The sequence below is a fragment of the Engystomops pustulosus genome, chromosome 4 (genome assembly GCF_040894005.1).
Source record: "Engystomops pustulosus chromosome 4, aEngPut4.maternal, whole genome shotgun sequence".
Lineage (NCBI taxonomy): Eukaryota > Metazoa > Chordata > Amphibia > Anura > Leptodactylidae > Engystomops > Engystomops pustulosus.
The window spans coordinates 165,899,899-165,927,105 of NC_092414.1; the positions used below are offsets into that span (position 1 = coordinate 165,899,899).

Below are 27,207 nucleotides of genomic sequence, written 5' to 3' on the forward strand. Positions count from 1 at the left end.
AAGATCCGGCGGGGAATGCTGGGAGCCGCTGGTCTTTATAGGAACCTGGGAAGTAAGTGGGCAGCGGCAATCAGCGGCGCGCTGGCCCTTTAAATCTGCGAACACCAGCGCATGCGCACTGGTCAGCCGGGATGGAAGCAGGAACGTGGAGAGGTGAGTCAACTCGGAAAGGGGTGCTGCCACTGGGAGGGGCACAGCTGTGCCTGCAATCAGAGACGTAGATTGCAGGGGCACCTGTGACACCCTATCAACCGGGGGGCATGTGCATATTGTACGGATCTTACGAAATAACATTTTAAAATAGGTGGCAATCATGGCTCTCTCAGCCAAAAAGGTTCCTGACCCCTGTCCTAGACTATAGAAATATATTGGTAAAACAGAGGAACCTTGAATAGCTTGGACCCCTAACAGCAAAGTAATAGCCATGTAATATGCATTAAACAATGCCTAAATACAGGCATGCTCTATAGTCACGCTAGCATATCCAATATCCAGCCGTACACATCCATTACCAGGTCAGTAAGCACCTGATACAACCATGAGCCAGTTTTCAGATTACGTGACACGACTTCATTGTTTGCAGTTCAGTCATTTTCTCTTGTTCTCTCTACTATTGGGAAAGCAGCCGTGAAGCATTAGCCTCTGGCATAGCATGAACTTCGTTTTATTTGTCCTTGGATGCCCTCTCCTCTTTGTACACGGAGTTCACAGTCTGAGTGGACAATGAATATGGAGCCTTAGTGCCATGAGTCTGAGCATTTTCTCATCATTGCACATTCCCCGTCTGTTAGAAACGGAAGATGTCCAAAGGGATCACACAATGATACTGAACAACTTATTCTTAAATTTGGAAACTTATTGAAGACCTGCACGTTTTTATCTTCCCGTTACACTTATTTTCTGCAAGTTTCACTCTTAGTCATTCAAATACCAATGTAAAATATAAAACAGAATATTCAAGCGTTAAAGTGGTCTATATCGCTCTATAATCTTTTGGAACTTTGTCCATTGAAATCCACTGACGGACACTGCGTGAATTCTGCCTAACACTATAGGAAACTGCACAGGTCATGGAAACATTGAACTCTCTGGCCAAGGTATTATATCCTGTCAGAACTTTACCCAGTCATAACAAGCACAACTAACTTCTAATGTGCAATCCCACAAGCAAAGTAAAATACAGAGTTGGCAAATTAGGCTTCACAGACCTCCAACATTTTCAGTTTATGTCTGACCATGCGGAAATAGGGCATGGTAGAAATCATTTCTGCAGGATTGTAGATTTGGATAATTTGATTGTGCTGACATGGTGTGACGTTAACAAACCTGATCCGGCTGAAAAACATTCACTTTAGTATTCTCTTAAAGGGACCATCGTGGAAAAAAAAAGTTTTTTCACTTTATATATTCTGTATTGAGTTTCTCCGATGACTCCTTGATAAATTAGTCTTAAGCAGAACTTTTTTAATGTTTTTGTATCATTCTTTATTTAGGATTTTTTTAATAGTATTATAATAAATATAATATTATTTTATTTTGTGAGACTGGAATGTAACCAGGACATAGTAAGAAGCATGGCATCATGAAATTCTTTAGTACATGCCATTACTGACTCATGTACAGAGCCAAAGTACCAGGACATCCTTTTATTTCAGAAATGAAAGAAAAGAAGACTTATCTGAATACCCCAGTGAGCATATCTTAGGCTATGTTTGGAACATGGCCGCCATATTGGCTCAATGGCAAGTTTTTCCAAGGTGGGTATGTAACATAAAAAATAAGAGATCAATTGTTTCAAACATATTGGCAATATCTCTTGTGGTTCAAAAGTTATCAATGCAGATAGTTCCAACAACAACCAGGAACATTCCATGGGATGCACAGCAATTTATTGGGGGTCATTTATCTTAGGCTTTTCACTTATATTTGAGACTTTTTGGCACATTTGCATCAAAATTTGTGACTTTTCCACTCACCTGGCAATGTTAGATGCCCAAGAATTTTTCAGTGTTCTAGATGCGGATGCATAAAAAGGGCACTATTTTGGCGCAAATCATGTTCAAAAAGTCGCAAATAAAATCCAGTCCAATTCATGCATAGGAAAAACTTTCAAAGAGATTGCAGAAGAGTATGCGACACTAGTGCGACTTTTGAATTGAATTGCAAAAATCCCACAGATTCAGTGGCCGGATATATCAAGTTTAATATAAATCAAACACGTCCAAAATGTGGAATAATTAAAAAAAAAAGCCACGCACAAACGTCCTGACTAAAGATAAATGACCCCCATTGTGTTGTCCATGGTGTAAACACAGAGCTGGAGAAACTGGATCCAATCGGCATGAGCCTTCATTAGAATCTATGGAGAACTTCTGTGCTGATATTCTTTCAATCACAAGAGATATTGTTCGTCTGATTGTGGCAATCAATTTCTGAGACAATCCTGAATTTCTTTGATATGCTATATGACCACCTTCTCATTGGAAACACTTGCCTGAGATCCAATATGGCAGCTTTCAAGATGGCAGCTATGTTTTAGACATAGCCAATATTCATACAGAAATATTAGACAGCATACCCAAGGTCAAAGAAAGACTGATGGTCTGTCAGCCCCAGTCAGGGGTTTCTCATGGATCCAATAATAGCAAAGAAGACAAGCATGTCTTGACAAAGATTGCCGAACGATGGAAACATTGCATTTGGTTGGAATAAAGCACTCTTTTTGAGTTCATTCGTCCCTGTGCTGTGCTGCGGTCTTCTTTGCTATTACTATACGTAGCCAAAACATTAGGCCCCCTCACCCATTACTTGCTGGGGTTCTTAGATATGCCATTTTCCCATTTGTTTCTTAATTAAAAGGTTGTCGAACACTGTTCACACTGGGCTCTGAAGAATCAATCTACTTTATCAAGATACTTATCTCTGTATACTACAGTCATATTGTAAGTTCATATTATCATATTTGCCAACATATGTCTAGATTTTTCTAGTGAAAATAAATGGACAAAATTATTATTTAGTAACATTTTCAAGTAAACAGTACATGAAACTGCTACTTAATAATAATTTAATTCTGAATTACATACAGGAGCACTGGCGTATGATAGTGGCTATGCCTCCCCCACCCCACGCCTTGCCAGATGCATCAAGAGGTCTCCTGATGTACCCAGGGGCAGATAAGGACTGCCATGGATCCTTATATCATCTTATAATATAATATTATAGCCCCTAATCTGGAAGTCACTTCCTACATATGGTACTAGAATCAGCTTAGGGAATGGAGGATTCGTCCCTTTTGCCTTCTTTCAATCTGAACTTTGAGGACCTTTAGAGGACCTTCAAAGGTCCTGAAATGGCTCTTGTGTACATGTGTATTTAAAGCAGGAACAGATATGTGAGGATTTTGTCGGTGAAGGCCCTTCTCAGTATAAAATTTGGTGGAAAGTTTTGAGGGCATGGGCCCCCTAGGAGACCCGGGCCCCAGGCGACAGCCCAAACCGCATATATTATAATCCACTACTTGATGTATCTGGCGGGCAGCACGGCCTCCAAGCGAAACCTAGACAGGTCCGACCTGACTTAGTCTTATGTAACAGCTGTTTTTTAAAATTCCCACCCAAGCCCACTCACTCCACCAGCCGCCATGCCCCTCTACACCACACTCCATGCACACATGTGGTGTAGTCGCTGTAAGATTCTTTCACAGTGATACATTTCCCCATACTACTTATCCTTACATGTAAAAACTAGAGGTTTAGTCACTAGAGTTTCAGCAGTTCTCATAGATTAGAACTCCTGGAACTTTTGCATATGGATTCTCCATATGTGGACCTGTTCCATATAAACAGGAATATCTACAGTCCCAATCCCTGAAATCTGCTCTGACATGGATAACTGTATGTGCAATACAAATAGTAAACTAATTTTATTAGTTCCAGAAAAACTTAACCAAAGTTTATGAAATCTCCCAAAGATTTTACACATACAGTTTTCTACAGAAAGTATGAGATTTATCCCGGATTTGACATTATTCTTGTTTGTTTCCTAAATTGAGGCAATGACTATGTATCAAGTCCTTCATGTCCCAGACTGCTGTACAGAGGTGACTGCAGTGTGATGAGAGGTGGTGCCCTTTCGCAGACACATATTTGGCAGAATACAGCAGCTTGCCCCCTCCAGAGGTTTCGGATATTTCCTGTATGGTACCTCCCATAGCTGCATCTGTATCCTTGTGGATGCACAAGCAATGGGCAGTTATCAGTCTCTCATCACCTCTGCCCAATCAGTGGGTGTGAGCCCAGAAACTTTCCGCTAGGTACAATGAGTTTGTCATGTCTACATTTCGGTAATATAAACCAGATACCAGCTTAACCTGTTCTATGCCACATTCCTCTTCTATCTGTCGTTTCCTGCGTTTCTTTGAGCTGATGATAAGTATAGAGCCAAGATAACATATTCTTCAGTGAGAAAGGATTATTTCACTGCAAAGACTTGCAGAGGAACCACTGTAGAAACAGTATGATTATGTTTAATCCCTGACTCCACCACTGGGGGCAGCAAAGTATCTCATTAACAAGATCCAGGGATCTTTAGAGAGCGTAGAGGTCATACATTGTACATTGTATAAAATAGACCCGATATAATACATATATTACACTGATGTCATACACTGATGTCTGCATTTACATTGGGGAACACTTATAAAACTGTAACAAACAGGATTTTTTGGTACATCTGAACAAAATGCATAGAAAAAATAAAGGCAACATCCTGTCTAGATCTATGAGTTGTATCCCTAAGAAACAAGGTATGGTGTTTAAAGATCTGTATTTTTACTAGTAGTTTCTTGATACAGCTCCCCTCTTACAGTATTAAACAAAAATTTCTGGGTTCACTTCTTTTTTAGCCGTACAGTGGATTTCTGAGACAACTCTGGTCTTGTACCATGATTACCTTCTCAATGGAAAAACTTTCCCTTGATAGGTTGTGGCCATTTTCAAAGTGGACATGTTCTGGACATAGTCTTATTTCCTGGGGGTATTTAGATATGTCATAACTGCTGCCCCAGAGGGGGAGAGAGGTAAGTACAGTTGTGTTTATTGCTTTATAGCCTAACCTGGTAATTGACAATCAATTCCTAATTCCTGACCTAGAAAACCGGGGAAGTTATCATTGACTCTTTCGCTTCCCTGGCACATCAGGGATGTTATTAAATGACATCTACCACAAGGATGAAGGATTGTAAACCAAGCACACTGAATTACTGGTGTATTCCCCCTCTCGCAGGATCCGCACTTCTTTTATCTTTTTATGCCATGGTTTTTAAGAAAAAAAAGACTTTTAAAATTATGCAAACAAGCCTAAGGAGCTCTAGGATACATAAATGTTAATGAAGCCTGGGGGCCCCAAGACTCATTTGCATAATTTTAAAGCCTTTTCTTTTTAAAAACCATGGCATAAAAAGATAAAAGGAGAGCGGATCCTGCCAGAGGCGGCACACACCAGTATGTCAGGGTGCTTGGTTTACAATCCTCCATCCTGGTGGTAGATTTCCTGCTGGTAGATTTTTCCCTAGTCCACATAGGATCCCTTCAATACCCTTGAGCACTAGGAATGGTACTATGAACCCCTTCACTGCTATAGACAGGGATGTTATTATTAACCCCAGATCTACTTGAATAGACCAGCAGGCATGTTACCTTTAAACCATTTACTGCTTTAGACAGGGAAGGATATCACTACCGTAAACTACCAGTGAAGTGACTATTTTTAGTTTGCAGGTGAAGTAAAGGTTTTACATATATTTAGCACTTTTTTATATGAAAGGATGGAATTTCTAGGTATGCTGGCAGTACAGGCCCCCAAGCTGTTTTACCTCTGACCTTTAACCTATTATATGGCTGAAGCATGTTAATGTTGGTATTTGTATTACTTGGTAATGTTGCATTATTTTGGAAACTGTGCAATCCTGACACTAGATGTCAGTCACAAGGCTGCTATCATTGCATTTACAGACGTTCTGTGCCTCTGTGTATAGATGAAATGGTTCAAGTAGAAAGGACAATGGTGTATTTGGAAAATATGTCACATTTTATAACATTCATTGTAAAACTAATGTTTCTTAAAGGAAATCTACCAGCAGGATAAAGGATTGTAAACTGAGCGCACTGACATACTGGTGTGTGCCCCCTCTGGCAGGATCTGCTCTTCTTTATGCTTCCTATGCCCTTACTTTTAAGAAATATTTATGCAAATATGCCTGAGGGACTCCAGAATCTATTAACACCTATGCAGCCCCATAACACCAAATTTGCATAATTTGTAAAGCCTTTGTATCCTGCGGGGAGTTTTTATAGCCAATTTTGCTGGAGTCTGCCAAATAATGGACTATGTTAGTAGAATGTCAGGATGGAAGTGTTGGATTTTTCAATCTCACCCAGCAGCTCGCAAGTGCAGCTTCACCCAGAGTTACAAAATGTTTGTAAAAGTGATCCAAAAATCGATTTTGCACCATTTTGACACCAACATGGATTTTTCTAGTATTTTCAGTTCTTTTTGTTACTAAAGATACTGACACAACCTCTCTATCTCCATGCCCACTATGATGACCAAAGGCCTATGTAGGAACGCAAATAAAGCATCAAATATAATAAAATGTAATACTTATAGATAATCTGCACAGAAATCGCTTCCACTACAAATTCCTAGACCAGTTGGATCTCAGCATGGAAAGCCTAGAAGGAAACTGTATGGAAACATGTGATTTGCTTACTAACCAGTAGATGGGGTAAAATGAGTAAAATGCACTTAGGTCATCTCCCAAAACATGGCATCACCACCATTGGAGTCTCTCCGGAGTTGACATTAAAAGGGAATCTGTCAGTAGGTTTATGTTACACAGTCTATGGGTGGTATAAACTGATAGAAATGCTGACTACACTGTTGTATCAATGGTTTCTCCCACTGACTAAGCACAAATATCTGCGTTTTAGAAGATAAAAGTTTGATCAGGTAGAGCCCTGACTTGAATTAAACTTCTTTGAAAAGACCTGGAAATAGCTATCCAGGGACAGACCCCATCCTACCCAACGGAACTTAAAAGGTTGTTCCCCTTTCAGTAAATTAATGTTATTGTTTGTATTATAAAAAATATACAATTTTCCAATATACTTTCTGTATCAATTCCTCATGGTTTTCTAGATCTTTACTTGTTATAATTCTATAGAAATTCTATGTTTGTTTCCAGTGGACAGAAATCTGACCATCGTTATATATCACCCAGTGCTGATTGCCTTCTGTGCTACTAGCAAGTTGTGCACATGTGTGACCATGTCCACTGGAAGTAAACATAGAAGCTTTCTATAGAATGACAGCAAGCAGAGATCTAGAAAACTGTGAGGAATTGAACAGAAAGTATATTGGAAAATATTTTATCATAAAAACATTAACATTAATTTGTTATGAAATGGGAACACCCCTTTGAATGGTGTTCTGAAATAGGAACACAGCACGGTGGCTCAGTGGTTAACACTACAGCCTCACCGTGCTAGGGTCCTGGGTTCAAGTCCCCTGGTCAACATCTGCAAAGAGTTTGTATGTTCTCTCTGTGTTTTCCTGGGTTTCCTCCAGGTCCTCTGATTTCCTCCCACAGTCCAAAAACATACATGTAGGTTGATTAGATTGTGAGCCCTATTGGGGACAGGGACTGATTTGGCTCTGTGCAGTGCTGCGTAATCTGTGTACGCTACATAAATTAAGGAATTATTATTAACCCATTCTGGACAATGTCAATTTCAATTTTTGCATTTACATATTTCACTTCCAGCATTCCAAAAGCCATCTTTTACATTTTTCCTAGTGCCAACATTTAATATTCTGTGAAGTGAGCTGAGGGTCCGAACGCTGCATTTTCTTTGCGGATTCGCAAAAAAAACGGAAAAAATCACGGAATTTAAAAAACGGTTTGTGTCGCAAGATCACGCACTTACATGCACCAGGAAGAAGGTGAACTCCGCCGGATCTCGGCGCAGCAGCGACAACTGCTGGATATCGGGCGCACAACCTTAGTGAATCCCGGCAGACCCGAATCCTCGTCAGACAATGCGCCGCGGGATTGCGACCGGGTAAGTAAATGTGCCCCAGTGTGGTGGAATTAACAGATCAAAGCGCAATTGTGCTGTTTTCTAGCAGGCTTTGTTTTTATGGTTTTCACATACCCTTTGGGTCTGTACAATCACAGGATTACCAAAATTATATAGTTTTGTTATGTCTTAATACCTGTAAAACTTTTTAAATCTATATATTATATTCTAACATCCATAGCTTTTTTATACTTTATCAAACAAAGTAGTATAGGGAAAAGCAGATGCTTTATCTGATTCTATTCTGCAAACCAATGTTTCATTGTGTTTTATTAAAATTTTTATTGGTGGCAAAATAGAAGCAATTCAAACATTTGGACGTTTTTCTCTGTTATACTGTACAGAACAGACCTGGAATTCAGGTTTCGAAAGCTATGTCCTGGGACATCAAGAAGGAGAAGAGGCCCCAAGTCACAGAAAACCCTGCAGGTAAATTACTGTGCACATATTGCCGGATAATCATGCTGTGGGAGGGCTCGCAAAATTTACCAGTCAGGGGCCCCAAAAGTTAAACCAAAAGTAAATTTGTATTATAAAATGGCCAACTTTTGGATGTACTCTTTGGTGCACTGTATTTATCATATGAAACATTTCATATGTCACAAATGCACACCAGCGACAACAAACACTTATATCTCAACGTCATCTTATGATGAAATTTTTTCTCAAAATACTGTGTGTTTCCCTCCCCAACATCAAAATTGCGCATGGAAAGGGAAAACCTTGAATGCTGCTTGAGTTCGCTTGTAATATGTGGCCCATGCATGTTTGCCTTTGCACTTCCACTTTTCAGTTTTTTTGCATCAGTTATTATGAGCAAAAACTATTTGTGGAAACTACAGAGAAAAGTTATAACAGAAAAATCTGCTTGTGTTCTGTGAGTTTGATCAAACCACAACTTAAGCTAAAAATAACCGATATAAAAACACTGCTGAAATAACTGAGATGTAATCGCATTATCAGTGCAGTATTTGCTGCAGCTAAAATGGTAAGACCCAGATTATTCCAGTGACCACTACATGTTTCAAAAACAGTGGCATCTCATTGATCCTTAATATGAAGGAATTACAGTGGTGACTTTCCCATCTAAGTTATTCCTGCACAGCAGTGCTCTGTCTCTACAGGGAACTGCAGCCAAATCCTATTACTTTAATAGGAACATGTGGCTCCCAGTAGAATAATAACCCCATCAAGATATTCTGAGGCTTTTACTTAAAATAGGGGAAATTCACCATGAGTGATCTGCAGATACACCTCACAAGCTGAAAAGATTCTTTAATATGTATAAAACATACACCCATATGTACAGTGGGTGCAGAAAGTATTCAGAACACTTCAAATTTTACACTCATTGTTTCATTGCAGCCAATTGGTAAGATCAAAAAGTTATTATTAAAACAGAAATGTAGACATGCTGTCCAATTCCTTCTGATACTCCTTGAGATGGTTCTACTCCTTAATTGTAGTCCAGCTGTGTTTAATTAAACTGATTGTAGTGATTAGGAAAGGCAAACACCTGCCTATATAAGACCTCACAGCACACAGTGCATGTCAGAGCACATGAGAATCATAAGATCTAAGGAGCTCAGAGACAGAATTGTGGCAAGGGACAGATCTAGCCAAGGTTACAAGAGAATTTCTGTAGCACTCAAAGTACCTGAAAGCACAGTGGCCTCATTAATCCTTAAATAGAAGAAGTTTGGGACGGCCACAACTCTTCCTCAACCTGGCCATCCATCCAACCAAACTAACCAACCAACCATCCAAAGAGCCTTGATGAGAAAGGTAAAGAAGAACCCCACGACTCCCGTTGCTGAGCTACAGAGATCCAGTAGGGAGATGGGAGAAAGTTCCACAAAGTCAACTATTACTGCAGCCCTTCACCAGTCGGGGCTTTATGGCAGAGTGTGCCGACAGAAACCTCTCCTCAGTGCAAGACAAAGATGTATACAGTTTGCAAAAAAAACACATTCTATGAGAAATAAGATTCTCTGGTCCGATGAGATGAAGATTGACCTTTTTGATGCCAATTCTATGAATGTGGCCAAATACAGAGAGTTTCTGGATGAAAACCTCTTCCAGAGTGCTCTGGAAATCAGATTGACCGAAGGTTCATCTGACAACAAGACAATGACCCTAAGCACACAGCTAAAATAACAAAGCAGTGGCTTCAGAACAATTCTGTGACCATTCTAGACTGGCCCAGCCAGAGCCCTGACCTAAACCCAATTGATCATCGCTGGAGAGACTTGTAAATGGCTTCCACCAATATTCACCATACAACCTGAGGGAACTGTAGAGGATCTACAAATCTAGATATGCTCTGCAGATCTTCCCATGAAGACTCCTGGCTGTACTAGCTCAAAAGCTGCTTCTACTTAATACTGAGAAAAGGGTCTGAATACTTATCACAATGTGATATTTTACATGTTTTTCTTGTTTAATAAATTAGATGGGGTGCAGAGTGAACATTAATGAGCAAAAAAAAGAACAAAGGGTAAAAAAATGTAAACGGTCAGAATACTTTCCGCACCCACTGCATGTATGTAACTATAAACGGGATTCCTTGGGCTGCTATGAATTGCAGAAGGGTCTGTTTTGCAATGCAACAGGTAATTCATATAGAGAAAGCAGCATGCAACAGAGCGAAAAAACACGAGATAAAAGGAAGAAGGAAGACTTCATGCATTATCCATTCACTTCACATACCAAGCATGCTGGGATCCTTCAATGGTTTTCCTGATTTGTACATTCTCTTCTTTAGCAGAGAGAGCGCTTTACTTTGTTGTGTCTTAACTAGAAATCCCAAATCTCCCAAGAATCTCAGCACTCGGTGGAGCAGCATCGGCTTTATGTTGACTTGCAAGAGTTTCAAAGGGCTAATAAGAGTGTCTGTGGGCTTCAAATCCTGGTCGCAGCTGTCATAAGGAAAAATACTCCACGCTAGGTTGGGTCCCAAAGCAGATGATAAAACATGTTGAGACAGTTTGAGTAGTACATCACAGGGCCAGATCTTCCCTTTCCACTGCATGTTCATGTGGTGGCCACCATTTGTCAGAACATTGTCTTTCAATACTTGGAGGTCACCAGGAATCTCTCGCATGGAGCGTTTCATGGTGCTGAAATCCAGATGTTTTAGTCTGATGATGTCATCAAAAGTGCTGTTTGACAGTACTAAATACAGAATGAAACTGGAGTTGGTAATTGTATTAACACTGGTCCTCATGCTAGAAATCTAAAAACATCAGTATATTTGGCAATAAACCACGGGGGAATCTGGTTTCTCAGATCTGTCCAAAATAAATAGACTTGTTGTTTAAAGGAATCAAAAAATCCAAGCTTATTGTCACTGGCGCTTTACTGCCTCCAGAGCTATCTGCAACCTTTGCTGCAATCGGGGTGGGGGGTGGGGTGGGGAATGCTCACAATGCAGAATGGCTGTAACAGAAATCTTTTCTCTATTTAAATTGTAAAGCAATTTTTTTCTATACCAGGGGCCTCATGACCATGGTGCAAAGCTAAAATAAAAATATTTCATCTTCTTGTGCCTCTGTACAATATAGAGCCCTATCATTCTATTGGCCTTGCTGTACCGACTGCTCACACCCTAGTAGATGTTTTATGTGATATGCTTGATTTTATGGACATTTTGTCAGTACAATAGAAACCTTGTGTGAAAAGCCGAAGATTACATTAGTTCAATATTGTGGCCTTGCTCTATGGGACTTTCTTATATAGGTTGTTCAGATGAACTGAAGCCTGAAAATAGAGGAAGAAACTGGAGCACATTGGTTTATAGTGACTGAGGTCGCATTTACATAATGCACTTTAAATTTAGAAACACATTTCAAGCTCATCTGGATTAACCCCTCCCTGAATGCACATACATTTATGCTTAAGTCCATGGGTGTAACTACAGCGATAGCAGCCATAGCCATAGTAGCTGCTACATGGCCCACAGTGTCAGGGTGCCTTGGGATCCAACCTGTCACACTGAAGAATAGAGGATGTGTGCCATTATATACATATTATGCTACACATTGTACAGTATAATATGTATATAACAGTGCACTTCTTCCATAGTACACAGCAAGAATCGGCAGCTCAGATAATAAATGTCTGGGGAGAGGGAGGGGACAGCAGAAGGACAGGACTAGGGATCTCTCATCTCTAATTGCTGCTGTGTACATCCCTCATGTGGTCAGCAGCTGCTGGGACTAATGGATCTATTTAAGTGTATAAATGTATATATCACTGCATAAATGTGTGTGCATGAGTGTATAAATATGTGTAAGAGTGTATAAATGTGTCAATTCATAAATATGTATATTTTCTGAGAGGGTGGGGAGTCCCATTCAGACCTCTGCTACTTGTTCCTGCCTCTCCTAGTTGCGGTAAGTAGCAAAACATTTTTAGCCTTTTAACAAGGGAGAATTTTTTTTGAATCTTTATTTCAAATATTTAAAAATCCATGTTCTGCTTCCAATACATGGGTCGATAGTTTCTTTGGTTCGCCCAAAAGGCGTCAGCCATACATGGTTATGATACAGTCCATGCATTTGTAATGAAAAGCGTGAACGTGGAATGAAAGAAATCCTGGGGTGGGGGATTTACTAATTGTGGCACAAGCACCTCTGTCGGCATCGGAGATCAGTCTCCGCAAAGCACAGCCCAATGTATTTAAGTGGGGCAAAGCTGTTAGTAATTAATAGGTAGACGGAACTGATCAGTCGGGCGCCATAAAAATTCCGACAACAATAATATCTTACATTGACTGCGCCTTCATTTTGCTAACTGACCTATTTTTTCCTGGTCTATCGTGTGCCAAAAATTGCGCCTAAAAATTCGGACAAAATACACATAAATGTGGAGGATAATGTGGAAACGTTAGGCCACGCCCACTTCGCAAAAAAACCCCGGAGGAGTCGGGATAGTTGGAAACATCTGTTCTTTCTTCCGCAAACTCATTATAAATGATCCACAATAGTCCTGCGCCAAAAAAACATTAAAATCCCAGCATTTTTTGGGTGCAGAAGCCATAATACATGCCCCCCCCCTATTTCAAATCTTTTCATGCACTTTCATGCATTTATACAAAATAGTGCGAACATCACTATCTGCAGTTTGCCTGAGAAGTGTGCAGGGTGCACCGGATTATTGAATAGTGGTGCGTGGTCCTCAGTAATCTGGCGCCCCCTGCACTGTTCGGGAAGTGTGCACCATCTTTTTTTTTATAGAGTGTGCGACACAATTATTTCAATTCACTGTAATAAATGCGGCGCACTGTGTCTGAATTGGCACTGGAACACCCCTTTAGGTGCAGATTTTTGTGTTGTGGCAGACACAGAGCAGCCGCGACACAATACTGGCGCAGACACATTGGGGGTCATTTACTAAGGGCCCGATTCGCGTTTTCCCGACGTGTTACCCGAATATTTCCGATTTGCGCCGACTGTTCCTGAACTGCCCCGGGATTGTGGCGCACGCGATCGGATTGGCGCCGGCATGCGCGCGACGGAAATTGGGGGGCGTGGCCGAACGAAAACCTGACGTATTCGGAAAAACCGCCGCATTTAAAAACCGAAAAAGTGTCGCTTGGGGAGCGCTTACCTTCACCTGGTCCGAGGAGGTGCATTCCGGCGCGATGAGATGACTTTCAGCGCCACCTGGTGGACGGCGGAAGAACTACCTTCATAAATCCCGGCCGGACCCGAATCCAGAGCAGAGAACGCGCCGCTGGATCGCGAATGGGCCAGGTAAGTAAATCTGCCCCATTATTAATACTTGTGCCTACAGTGCAAAGTCAGACAGAAAACTGGCACGGACACATTAATAAATGTGGGCCATAATGTGTAAAGTTTATATAAGATTCATGGTGAAGCTGCAATAACTCAACTTTGCATACGGTGAGAAGTTTGTTGATCCTATTGCTAGCTAATGTGTGAATTTTTTTATGCATGTGCACTAATAATGGTAAAGTGCCCCAATATACATGTATTTTGATGGAAAATAAAGAACCTTATTACTAGTATCACATGACAGTGGAAAGACATTGAGGTACAGTTAAAATTATACTGCTGAGGAATCTTTTTTGGGCCACTTTGCTATCAAGATAATTCTAACCCTGATTTAGTGTGTGTAAGCTCTGGCTGCCCCATGGGAGTAGAAACCCAATTTAAATACCTCAAATTTACCTTTAAAATCCTGTCATTAGAGGGTATTGCTGGTAGACTTGTTGTATAAGCTGTGTCTGTACAATACAAGTTTAGGTTTTTACTTGGCTATTTTGGGTATTTAGAATACATTTCCATCCAATACACTACAGTAAGAAAAAATGGATGTGCTTAGTTATTTATGTCCAAGACATAAAAGAGGTTCTCCAACTAAATTAATATTAACAAATTTAGTTGGTGATTTCTCTAGGAACCCACTAAAAACGTAAAACCAGCCAAACATCTTCTCTTGGCTATTAATGGTTCACTTCCATTCCCGCCTTAGTGTCCTATCTATTAGTTTTGTCTTTACAGGTAATACATGTGGTTGAGCGCATTTATCAAACGGCAGTGCTCCTTTACATGGGTAGATTCACTGGGGATCTTTATTAATGGTTTTGCGCCTGTTTTTTGTCGACCTATCTCAGGGTTATTTCTTTTGCGCCCATTCCGACAGATTTACAGAGCGCCATCGCCACAAAAACCTATTTTCTGACACTCACAACTCTTTTTTTTGTTGCTCAATTTGGGCCCAGCTTTTTAATCCCAACACTTTACCTATATTTCTAGTTATTGGCACAATTATTGGTGCATCATAAGACTAACAATAAGCAACTCTACCGACTTCTAACCCCCTTCACGAATTTTCTTACACTCATTTGTTCTTCTAACGGTGCTCCCAATACATTACGGTGCACCACAATATATAATCACAGTGCAAAACATTGCTAAGATCGGGCACCAAAACTCAAAACCTAACCAAAAATATTAAATGCTCCCCTTGGGCATAACTGGCAGTCTAGGAGGTTGATGCTAATTTAAGAACTTCTTACACTGGCCATTTGTAGGGGGTTGAATGTCCACACGAATGATTGTTAATAACTTAGGCCTGCGACCATTCATTTCCATTATAGTTGGCAGCTCACCTCCTGTTTATGGTCATCGGCCCGTGTTAAGGACTCTTAACGTATGGATGACAATCAAAAGAGATTAACAAGGAAATACTTAAAGCGTTCTAGCAAAGTGGAAGCTCCTAAGGCTGGTTGTAGTGTTACTGGGTATGTATGGAAACACAGCTGTCACTATTGACACATTAGAATAAAGTCATACGTATGAAGCACTTGGCTCTCCATCTGTTACTGAATTACAAGGCACAATATAGCAAACAGATGGCGGCTAGCAGAAAATTCAGTGGCAACATATTGTCTACTTTTTCTAAATTTTAGTTAATGTTTAGTGAGTCAACATATCTACTACTTATGTAATGGTAAGAATGATTGGGGCAGATTTACACAAACGTATGTCCGCCTGGCTGTAGCTGGTCGGACATACGTCCGGTGCGCTGGATAGGCCATGCACATGGGCAAAGATAGTCTATTCAACTTCTGGAGCCCACTTTTAATGATGACTCTTGGAGATGCCCCATGACTCGGACTAAAGGGGGGTCATTTATCTTTATGTTTCTTCCTGTTTTTCTGTCTTTTTTGAGACATTTTTTGGCCCATTGCAATTTTTACGCCTTTTTAGGGACATTTTGAAATGTCTGCCGGACATTTGTTTTTCAGCAGTAAGACACATTTATTTTCTATTCCAGATGTGCTTAATGTCGCAAATGACATTTATCGTTTCGAATTGTGTAAAATTTGCAACATTTTTTGGCACAAAAAAACTCCAGACCAAACCATACTTCAGGAAAACTTAGAAAATGGAAAGAAATGACTTGAGACATTTCTGCAACATGTTGGCGACATTTGTAACAAATGTCTCAAAAAGAGATCTGAAAAAAATGACCCCCAAGGAGTTTAGTACCTTTACTATATGTGATTTCTCAAAAACAAATCAGCAGATATCTTACTCATATACATTTTTTCTGTTGTGTATAAGAAACCTGCAGCAGATGCCATTAACCTGATATGTGAAATCCTGTTGACAGGTTCTCTTTAAAGAAGCTGTATAGATTTAGTAAAATCTGGCTGCTTACACGGTCCCACCTTTTCCACGGATTGTATAGCAGCTCAATGATCCAATAAAGTTGAGGTGCTGTAGTGGATTAAGCCAATATCCTGGTGCGGTCCTGTTCTTACATGAAATCAACAATTTATTAAACCAGCGTTTTTCTCTGTATTTGTGTGTGCAGTCCTGTATACGATTCTTAGAAGTGATTCGAATCTTACATTATCTTGAATATTGTCATTCTGACAATACTGCTACTGTACGAGCTTCTCCCATTTATTGCTGGACAGCTGTTAATGCCCCAAGAGATTTGCTCATCTAGATTCCTCTGACATTACAAATGGCTAAGAACGTGATTCTTGCTGACTAAGACGTCCCCCTTGTCTGAAGTGATTCCTACAGTAGACCCAGTGGTTTACCCCCGGGAAGGGTCATGTTACACAAACTCTGACTACTACAGTTTCCATCATAAACTAAAACCAGGCATTGTGCTCAGTAAAACCCCCCCTCCTCCCCATTTTCCCAGATCTTGCTTACTAACAGTTCGGGTCTCCTGCTTCACAGGTCTTCCAGGACAGCAGCATCAGCATGAGAAGGACCACAGCCCATGTAGAGCCTGGCAGAAACTGGCAAGGCACGGTCACTCTTCTTTTCAGGAGCCGTCCTAAGAGGGGTCGCTGCCCCCAGCAGAAGCAGATGCCCACATCCAACACATTGATCCGGTTTTCCTTTGGATGACATGATGTGTCCATACACATATCCTGATGCCACACTGTGCCAGGCTGAAGATGAAGACATTGGTGCGCTATGGAGTGTAGTCTGTTGTCTTGAAGGGTGCAGCATCTCATAGTGACTCTCCAGTCTAATCCTGCAGCACATGGACTGGCGGAGGCTGAGCGCCCAGTTGGTCTGTGAATGAGATCCATAAGTAAATGATTCATTGTATAAGATAGGAGCCAGATGAATGTACGGACATGTGTACATGCTGTGTATATGAACCTATGTATGACTATAGAATGAACATCCAACCCTTTTGCTGACAGCAACTACAAAGCCATCTGGAAACCGTATCAAATAGCACAGGTCTATAGTCAGCACTAGTAGGAAGCATGCAGGACACGTTACAGGAACCTATCACACAGGCTGTAATACAAAGCCTGACAATTACCTTCTGCACAAGATAGGGCAATCATTTCTTCTTTGGGTTTCTAGCGTAATTGCAAAACACCATAATTCTGAAGCCCCTCCCACATTTGGCAGAAAAGAGACCACAATGGTAGATAGATAACGGTAAAGGTAGGTAGATAACGTCAGAATTACTAAGAGGTTCTGACCCAATTATTAATTCTTGTGCCAGGAAGTTGCACAAGGTCCCATTGTCTTATGCATACTTATGTATACTTTTTATTACATCTCTGCCAATTGCAACATTATCCTGACTTTTTTATCCAAGACATGAGTCAAGGTGAGATATATACATAAAGAGATGAGATAAGGATATTTAAAAAAAATAATTATTGTGTGACTGTTACAGATTTTTACATTTGACGGATAAATAAAGCAGTTTGGATTGCAATATTGTGTAGTAAACTCAAAAATCTCATTGTATTAATCAACTGGGGTCCGATGGATGACATTTATGTCGTTGTCAGTGTCGTGATTTCCATTTTTAGCACAATTTTGGTGCAGACAGGCGACATTTGTGAAAATTTTTAAGACAGAAAACTCACATAAGAGTAATGATACAAAACCCCCTCATAATATTTACTACCGTATAAACTCGAGTATAAGCCGACCCAAGTATAAGCCGAGGCCCCTAATTTTACCACAAAAACCTGGTAAAACCTATATATTTTTTACTCAAGTATAAGCCGTGTTTGGGTTTTCAGCACAATTTTTTGTGCTGAAAAACTATGCTTATACTCGAGTATATAAGGTAAGTTTTCCAATGTCAGGAAGTTTACATGTATGTGGCAGGCAGAGACAGATGTGTTGCAGGCAGAGACAGATGTGTTGCAGGCAGAGACAGATGTGTGGCAGGCAGAGATACATGTGTGGCAGGCAGAGACAGATGTGTGGCAGGCAGAGACAGATGTGTGGCAGGCAGAGATACATGTGTGGCAGGCAGAGACAGATGTGTGGCAGGCAGAGATACATGTGTGGCAGGCAGAGACAGATGTGTGGCAGGCAGAGATACATGTGTGGCAGGCAGAGACAGATGTGTGGCAGGCGGAGACAGATGTGTGGCAGGCAGAGACACGTGTGAGACAGACAGAGACATGTGTGTGGCAAGCAGAGACACGTTTGTGTGGCAGGCAGGTTCACATGTGTAGCAGGCAGAGATACATGTGTCGCAGGCAGAGACAGATGAGTGGCAGGCAGAGACAGATGTGTGGCAGGCAGAGACTTGTGTGGCAGGCAGAGACAGATGTGTGGCAGGCAGACACATATGTGGTAGACAGAGACAGATGCGTGGCAGGCAGAGACAGATGTGTGGCAGACAGAAACACATGTGTGGCAGGCAGAGACACACGTGTGGCAGGCAGAGACAGATGTGTGGCAGGCAGAAACACATGTGTGGCAGGCAGAGACAGATGTGGTGCAGGCAGAGATACATGTGTGGCAGGCAGAGACACATGTGTGGCTGGCAGAGAGAGATGTGTGGCAGGTAGAGACAGATGTGTGGCAGGCAGAAACACATTTGTGGCTGGCAGAGACAGATGTGTGGCAGGCAGATACATATGTGGTAGACAGAGACCAATGCGTGGCAGGCAGAGACAGATGTGTGGCAGGCAGAAACACATGTGTGGGAGGCAGAGACACATGGGTGGCCGGCAGAGACATGTGTGTCAGGGAGAGACAGATGTGTGGCAGGCAGAGACATCTGTGCCAGGCAGAGACATATGTGGCAGACAGAGACAGATGTGTGGCAGACAGAGACAGATGTGTGGCAGGCAGAGATATATGTGGGGCAGGCAGATCCAGATGTGTGGCAGGCAGAGACACATGGGTGGCAGGCAGAGACATCTGTGCCAGGCAGAGACATCTGTGCCAGGCAGAGACATATGTGGCAGGCAGAGACAGATGTGTGGCAGGCAGAGACAGATGTGTGGCTGGCAGAGAGATGTGTGGCAGGCAAAGACAGATGTGTGGCAGGCAGAGAGACGTGTGGCAGGTAAAGAGAGATGTGTGGCAAGCAGAGACAGATGTGTGGCACTATCCCATGTTTATGTCTGAGCCCCATTGTGCATACTATGTATTGGGAAGAGAGGAGGAAGCCGGCTCCAGCTGCAGGAAGGCTGACAAGACACGGGGCAGGGAGGAGCAGCAGCTGCAGGAGGCGGGATGCCTCAGTCACAGAGGGAAAGACGGTAACCCTGTGTCCCTGTGCACCCCCTGGACCGACCCTCTCCCCAGCCTCTCACCTCCCCTCCTCAGGAGTCAGGAGCTCTGGGTCCGGCTGGAATTCTCCTCCATCCCTCTTGCTGGGGTCTGTGTCCAGTGTGTGCAGCCCCCTCCCCTCTCTGCTGGACGGTGTGTCCTGACCCAGGGCTCTTCTTACACCTCACAGACAGATGAGGAGGCTCTGCCCACCCCTCCAATACAAGCTGCCTGGAGCCCAGGAGCTCACCCAGGGACTGACAGCTGTGTATGGAGGGGCTGGGAGCACAGGGAAAAGCAAACAGAGATGTTACCTAGCTGGACAGGAGAGACAGGGAGGAGGGGCAGCAGGGACCAGGCTCCATCCCGGGGAGGACTGGGATTTATGGCTTTTCCCAGACCAGATCATAATCTTCTAGGGATGAGTGTGAAGTGCAGCCATTCACTCTCCTCCTGGCACTGTGTGTGTCTGTGTCACCTAGGAGGTAAAGGATTCTACCTCAAAAGTTTTCCAAAAACTGAAGTTCAAGTTTACAATTTGAACCAAATATTATTTCTAGAATTCACTGAGACTGAGATAACAGGTTAAGCGCTGACATGGAGAGTGGGAGAGCACCCTGAGAGTCCACCACCTCCACCAAGTGTTACTTTCTGCTGGCAGCTTAGGATTTACAACATATATTTATCTGTCCATTTCTGAGAAATCCTCATGCACACAATAGGAAGGGGGACCGTGATCCAGCTGCACAATTTGTCGGTGGATCATGGTCCCCATAGATGTCTATGGCGCCTGGTCACACACTGCCTCACCAAACCGTGACCGAGTAAGGAAAAATATAGGACTTCCTATATTTTGCAGTGTTACAGTGAGGTGCACTCACCCCTCCTCTCTCAGCCTGGGCGAACATCTGTGAGCCTCAAATCTGTTTGCTAATAAAGCAGCGGGTGCACTTGGGGTATGTCCTCAGCACCCGGAGCACTGCTATTCCCGCCTACTGCACTCTCCTCTTCTAATGTCCTCCTTCTCACATGAATACATTTCCTGCTTATCTGCTGGAGAAGCTATTGGTCCAGGCAGGGAAAACATAAACTGAGAAATGGCAAATGGACAGAATAATAAAACTGTTTCCTTACTACATAATGCCAGCGGATTATATAATACTTGCGGAGCTAGTGGACCCCGTTGAGTGTGTGCCAATCTATATCAAATACTTCCAGGGGCTCTGTGCACCTGCCATGGTTATGAGTCTCTTGAATACATGCGCTATTTGACCTTTGACTTATGTAGGTGTTTTTATAGGGAGATTTGTGTGCCTTTTGTGTCAGAAAACTAGCTGAAAAGAACAATGGGGGGAATTTATCATTCCGATTTGTCTTTGACTTGGTTGTCTATGTTCAATTCCATTTTTGTTTTATCTGAATTCATTAACCAAGTCTATGTATGTTGTTATATTTGTTTTTTGGTTTGTCGCTAAATGTTCTTTTTTTTCATTCACATGTCCCTCTAAGGAGCAATTGGTCTTCATAAATTTGGTAGTGTTTTTTGTCCTATATCTACACCAGGGGGTAACTGGAGTCATTTTGCGTCAAAACATGCGCCTAAACAAAAATTTGTGCCAAATCGCATATCCCAAGTTTGGGAAAGACTCACACCGAGCCGAAACGTTGCTGCTGCTTTGGGATATGCAATAAAGAGGACTCTACGTTTTCACCTTTATCCTGGAGTGCTGCCTTTTTTTTTACAAAGATATATATAAAACTAGATAGATAAATGGTTAAAATTCCAAAAAAAGCCGAACGATCCGTGGCAAAAAGATCCAATTAAGTATATCCAAATAATAGGCAGCACTCTGTGGTAGCAGTCAAAGTTCAAGGGTGAAGTTTATTCCACCACCGAAATGTTGCTGTTATGGAATAAACTTCACCCTTGAACTTTGACTGCTACCAAGGAGTGCTGCCTATTGTTTGGATATAGATAAATAGTTAGATAGCCATATATATATATATATATATATATATATATATATATATATATACGTATATATATATATATATATATATATATATATATATACATATATATATATATATATATATATATATATATATATATATGGGAAATAGACAAATTATATGAGATAGATACCATATATACTCGAGTGTAAGCTGCCCTGGGTATAAGCCAAGGTACCTGATTTAACACAAAAAACTGGAAAAACCTATTGACTTGAGTATAAGCCTAGGATGGGAAATGCATTGGTAACAGCCTCCACCCAGTATAAAGCCAGCATATGCCCCCCATATATAGCCAGCCAGCCCCTGCACCCCCAGTATATAGCCAGCAGCCCATGTCCCCAAGTATATAGCCAGAAGCCCATGTCTCCCAGTAAATAGCCAGTAGTCCCCTAGTATATAGCAATCAGCCCCTGAACCCCCAGTATATAGCCAGCAGCCCATGTCCCCAAGTATATAGCCAGAAGCTCATGTCTCCCAGAAAATAGCCAGCAGCCACCTAGTATATAGCCAGCAGCCCATATCCCCAAGTATATAGTCAGAAGCCCATGTCTCCCAGTAAATAGCCAGCAGCCCCCTAGTATATAGCCAGCAGCCCCCTAGTATATAGCCAGAAGACAGCTAGTATATAGCCAGCCCACCCCCTAGTATATAGCCAGTAGCCCCCTAGTATATATCTAGCAGCCCACTAGTATATAGCCAGTGCCTGCTCCCTCGTATATAGCCAGCAGCTCCATAGTATATAGCCATTGCCTGTCCCCTTATATATAGCCAGCAGCCCCTAGTATGCAGAGTATGCCCAGCCTATATTAAAAAAAAACGTTGAAACTCACTTTTCCAACGACCCCCACCCCTCGTGCCCCCCACACTTCCTCTTCTGTAGCTGTGTCTCTGGGTCCACACGCGCTGCGTCACATACACCATGACGTCAGCCACTTGCAGACATCGAAGTGTGTGCCGATGGCAGTGTACACACTATGATGTTGGCAAGCGGACAACATCATGGTGTGTGTGACGCAGCACGTCATAGACTTGAGTATAAATCGAAAACTCGGCTTATTCTCAAGTATATACATTAACTAGACAGATTTGGATGATAGCTTTTGCAATTAGTTATAAAAAAAATTCTCCATTTTTGAGGTTCTAAATTCTCTGCTTTCCAGGCAGATAGTCATAGCACCTAAATAACATTATAACTAAAATTTCCTGAATGTGTGCTTTATATTGGCATGTTGTTTTATGCATCCTTTTTGAAGGGATTTTAGGAGGTTTAGAATTTAGGTAGAAATTAACTAGGACATGAGGTGGCTAATGTCCATGTCCAGATAATGTATAAGACCTGCCTTTCACACTACTAATGCACATTAACTGTGGCTACTTGTGGCTGTGTTACTATTGGCTATGGGGGTGCTGTGACTATTGGCTACTGAGGGGTCTGTGACTATTAGCTACTGTGGGCTGTGTGACCATTGGCTACAAGTGGGCACTGAGATTATTAGCTACTGGGTGCGCTATGACTATTGGCTACTGAGAGCTTTTGTGACTATTGTTGGTAGTCCAACAATAATAAAATTATAGCTATTTAAAGAAAAAGTGCAAATGAATGGACTATTGTGACTGGTGATGCATATGCATTACACTGTGAGTCTGAACTACTTAAAATTTACATAATATTTATTGGGACCACTGTTTCTCTCTGCCTGTATGTCTTCTCCCTTAATGAACACTTCTTTTCTACTCCCGTTCCCCTATCAATAGATTTCTATCGGCACATGTAATATGATGCTTCGGTAATCCATCTTGGGAGACCAAGACAGAATAGTTTTGACACCCAATGTTATAATGATGCTCTCTAGTGTCCGATGGGCGGTCCAAGGCTGTGGGCTCCAGAAAAGGACTACCCACCCAACAGTTAGGAGTCTAATTAGTAAAACAGACCGCACTACCCATATAAAGAACTGGCAAAGGTGTGCAATAATCCCGCCGCTTGTCATATGGTAAAGAGAGAAAAATGTATAATATGGAGTGGATAAACGCACATCTTCATCCTTTCAAAAGAAAATTCTGATCACAAATTTATGAACGTAATTTTCTCTTGGAAGGATGTGGTAGTGCAGGAGTTTAATTAGCACTGGCCAAGAACAGTGGGAGCTAAATGAAAAAAATTCCACGGTGCTAGAATTTGTAAAGTGACCATCCATGATGCCCCATCCATAGGATCAGATATTGTACACTTTGGCAGAACATAGAATATGCATCTGCAGTGGGGTCAGAAGGCCAATACATTACGAACAAGGCTGTTTTCTTCTGGCCCTGACAATGGAGTATTTATTGGTAGAACCAGCTGTCATACCATATGATCAACTATAAGTATCGAATGGATTGAGGCTGGAAAACTCCTTAAATAAATGTAAAGAGATGGTGTTTCTGGAGGTGATGAAAGTTCCTCTTTAAATGTGTTCCAGATCAAAGCTACCAGAAGCTGCCCACTCCAAACAATATATAGCTTTGAATAGTTTTACATAGGGTTAACCCCCATATTGTGATAAATCTCCTTTGCTGTTACTTCACTGTTGTACGTGGATCTATAGCAAGACTAGAAACTTGGCAGGAATTTTTGGAAAATAAATCTATAATGTAAAAGTTCACTTTAAGTAAAATCAGACTTTTTTCTCTGTTGTATCTAGGATATGGATAGTAAAAAAGCTATAAAACACTTACCTCTACGATGGTTTCCCCGCAAATCCACAGTATCTCCAGCAACAGTAGTGTCTGAGTCCTGCTCAAAGTAAGAATACTGACACTTTCTCCGAAATAATCCATTGTACCCCCCTCAGAATGGCTCTCTGCACACACTAAGACCACATGTAAAAAGAAACAGCTGTTACAAATAAGGCAAAGATGTGATCCCTCAAGACCCCCAGACCTGATGGTAAATCCATTAATATCAGCTATCTATGCTCTTATCTGCTTTCAGAAATATAACATCACAATACTACAAGATATGCTTTTCATTATGGCATGGCAAATGTAATGGGTTTATTATCCAAGAGTCTAAAGGGATCCTTTTGGGAAAAGATTCCCAAAGGAAAAGTTTGGAAACATTCCCTTTCTTCACGGTGTTGGCATCCCATGAATAATGACAGTAGGGAAAAAAGATTTCTCGAATGTCAGTGGTAATTCCGCAATTGACTGTTTTACCTCACCATAAATGGTAATTCTATTAAAAAAACAATCTATATAAGTATTAGAATTCATTTAGCTCTATATATGTGTTAAGATTGTTGTAGCTGCTCTTTATAATCCAGGAAGACATGTGTTACTGAATGGCGGATGGTTTTGCTAACGTAAAATCTGTTGCACAGGAAGACATTATTGACCAAAATTCTACATTATTGACTTCTACCAAAAAAAAAAAAAAGACACGAGTGTAGTTATGGTTGCTCTAAAATAAAACTATGATGGCAACTACTTAGTCATATGACATTTAACCACTTTAACGTTTCTATACATTCTGCAGCAATAAGGGCTGTATGGAGAGGGCTCACTGGTCCTCACATGTAAAATCATAAACATATTAGGTATCCCTATTTCCCAAAATATAGAAATATAAAAACAATTACAGACAGTGTACCCCGAAACCGAAAATAGCACCCAAATGTGTCAGAATCAACATTTTTTGTGAGGAAAATGGGATAATACTTTGGGGAAATCAAGATCAAAGGGCTTTTCCCATTTTAGCAAAAAAATGTTATTGTTTGTACAGGCAGTTCCCGTGTTACGTACAAGATAGGTTCTGTGGGTTTGTTCTTATTGTTGAATTTGTATGTAAGTCGGAACTGTATACTTTATCATTGTAACCCCTGGACAAAAATTTTTTGGTCTTTGTGACAATTGGATTATAAAAATGTTGAGTTGTCATAAGAACCAGGATTAACAATAAATCTTAATTACAGACACCTCTGATAACTATTATAGCTGTTTATTGTAGCCTAAGGCTAAAGTACACTAAATTACAACAACATCCAGAGGTCCGTTTTTAACTAGGGGTCATCTGTAAGTCGAGTGTTCTTAAGTAGGGGACCTCCTGGATAATAATCTGTCCCTAGTCATGTGATGTCACACAGGTGCACTGCTCGTCATGTTAGACAGCTGTGATTATTCTGTGTGATACAACGAGCCATGCACCTGTGTAACATCACATGACCATGGACTGGTTTATATCCACAGGAAGTAAACAATGGAACGACCTGTAAAGTGACAGCAAGCAGAGATCTAGAAAATTTGGAGGAATTGATGCAAAAAACATATTGGAAAATGTGCATACATATATGAAAATAACACCCTGGGAGGGGAATACCCTGTCATTTTAAGACATGGTACCAGCAACAACTCCTCTAAAGTCTCCAACAGGTGTAGAACATTCCTACTTTCTTATTCTTAAGTTTTATTTGGTTATTTTGCTTCTTTCATGTCCCTCCTTCCCTTTGATGTGCATCTCCGCTTCCCTTTCTTTCACCCTCTCCTTTCCTTTGGTTTCAAGGCTCTGTATATGTAAGTTTTCAAGAGTTCTCCATTTACTCCCACTGTTGGACCACTTCTGCTTTTATTTGTGGCTCACTTAGGCCCCTTTCACATGAACGTATGCTCACCCGGGCCATAAAGCCGCATGGTGCTCACCCCTCCCCTCTCCATGGGCACATGTGCTTAGCCGTACATACAGGAAAAGATAGAGCACCGTAATCACTGTAACTGGGCTATGCGCCATGGTCATCTATTGGAACCAATATACAGTCACAAATTGTGCGGCCAGATATTGGTCCCCACAACGTTCATGTAAAGCATTGGAGAATATGATGGCGCTAGATGAATAAAGATTACTTATGTATTTAAATACCCCCCCCACACACATAACCTTACCCTATGCATCCCTTCCTCCCCATTTCGCCTACATTGCTCAAGGAACATCATTGTAATCCGTACAAAATATATATTGCTGTTCCTCCCCACTTTCCCCCTTTTTCTGTTTTCTGTGTCCTTCCCTATCATACTTTATGTGAAAATTAAATAAAGACCTTATATATAGTATAATGTATACAATTTATAGGACTATGCAGTCTGCAGCTGATTGATGTTCCCAGGAAATTTTAGAATTTTGTAAAATGTGCTACTGCTTCTATTGCTGCGGTGATTCTCAGAATGATATTTGTTTTTTTCGTAACTGCTTCTTGTTTCCTGATACATTTATCTTCCCTTGAGGACAACATCTTGAAGTTCTTATGCAATAATTCCACTAGAAGTCCATGTCAGTCAAACGCTGACCACTCAATAACAGCCCGCCTCCCCCCTGCACAAAAAAGAGAGAAAACGGTTCCCAGCAAATTTAAAAATAACCTATACAAAAACATTTCTCTATCCTTTTTTACCACAATGTAGGTCCTAACCCAAGGTGGCAAATCAGGCCTAAGACCATGGTCTAAGTTGGTATTTTAGAAAGTGAGATATAA

The 27,207-nt window shown here is 41.3% G+C and overlaps 1 protein-coding gene across 3 annotated transcripts in view; it reads right to left on the reverse strand.

Moving 5' to 3' along the window:
* The window catches only part of LOC140127600 (cell surface hyaluronidase CEMIP2-like), a 59,651-nt gene extending 32,650 nt beyond the window's left edge, over positions 1 to 27,001 (reverse strand). Inside the window, exons 1-4 of one of the 3 annotated variants that reach the window (XM_072148466.1) lie at positions 26,923 to 27,001; positions 24,422 to 24,555; positions 16,848 to 17,215; positions 10,851 to 11,315 (exon numbers count right to left, since the gene is read on the reverse strand). In XM_072148466.1, coding sequence (XP_072004567.1) covers positions 10,851 to 11,315; positions 16,848 to 17,154 — 772 coding nt within the window. In that variant the 5' untranslated portion in view covers positions 17,155 to 17,215; positions 24,422 to 24,555; positions 26,923 to 27,001. Of the gene's footprint in view, positions 1 to 10,850; positions 11,316 to 16,843; positions 17,216 to 19,731; positions 19,983 to 24,421; positions 24,556 to 26,922 lie in introns of those variants that run through there. The other 2 variants (XM_072148467.1, XM_072148468.1) reach the window with 2 other exon arrangements.
* Between the last annotated feature and the right edge of the window lie 206 nt (positions 27,002 to 27,207).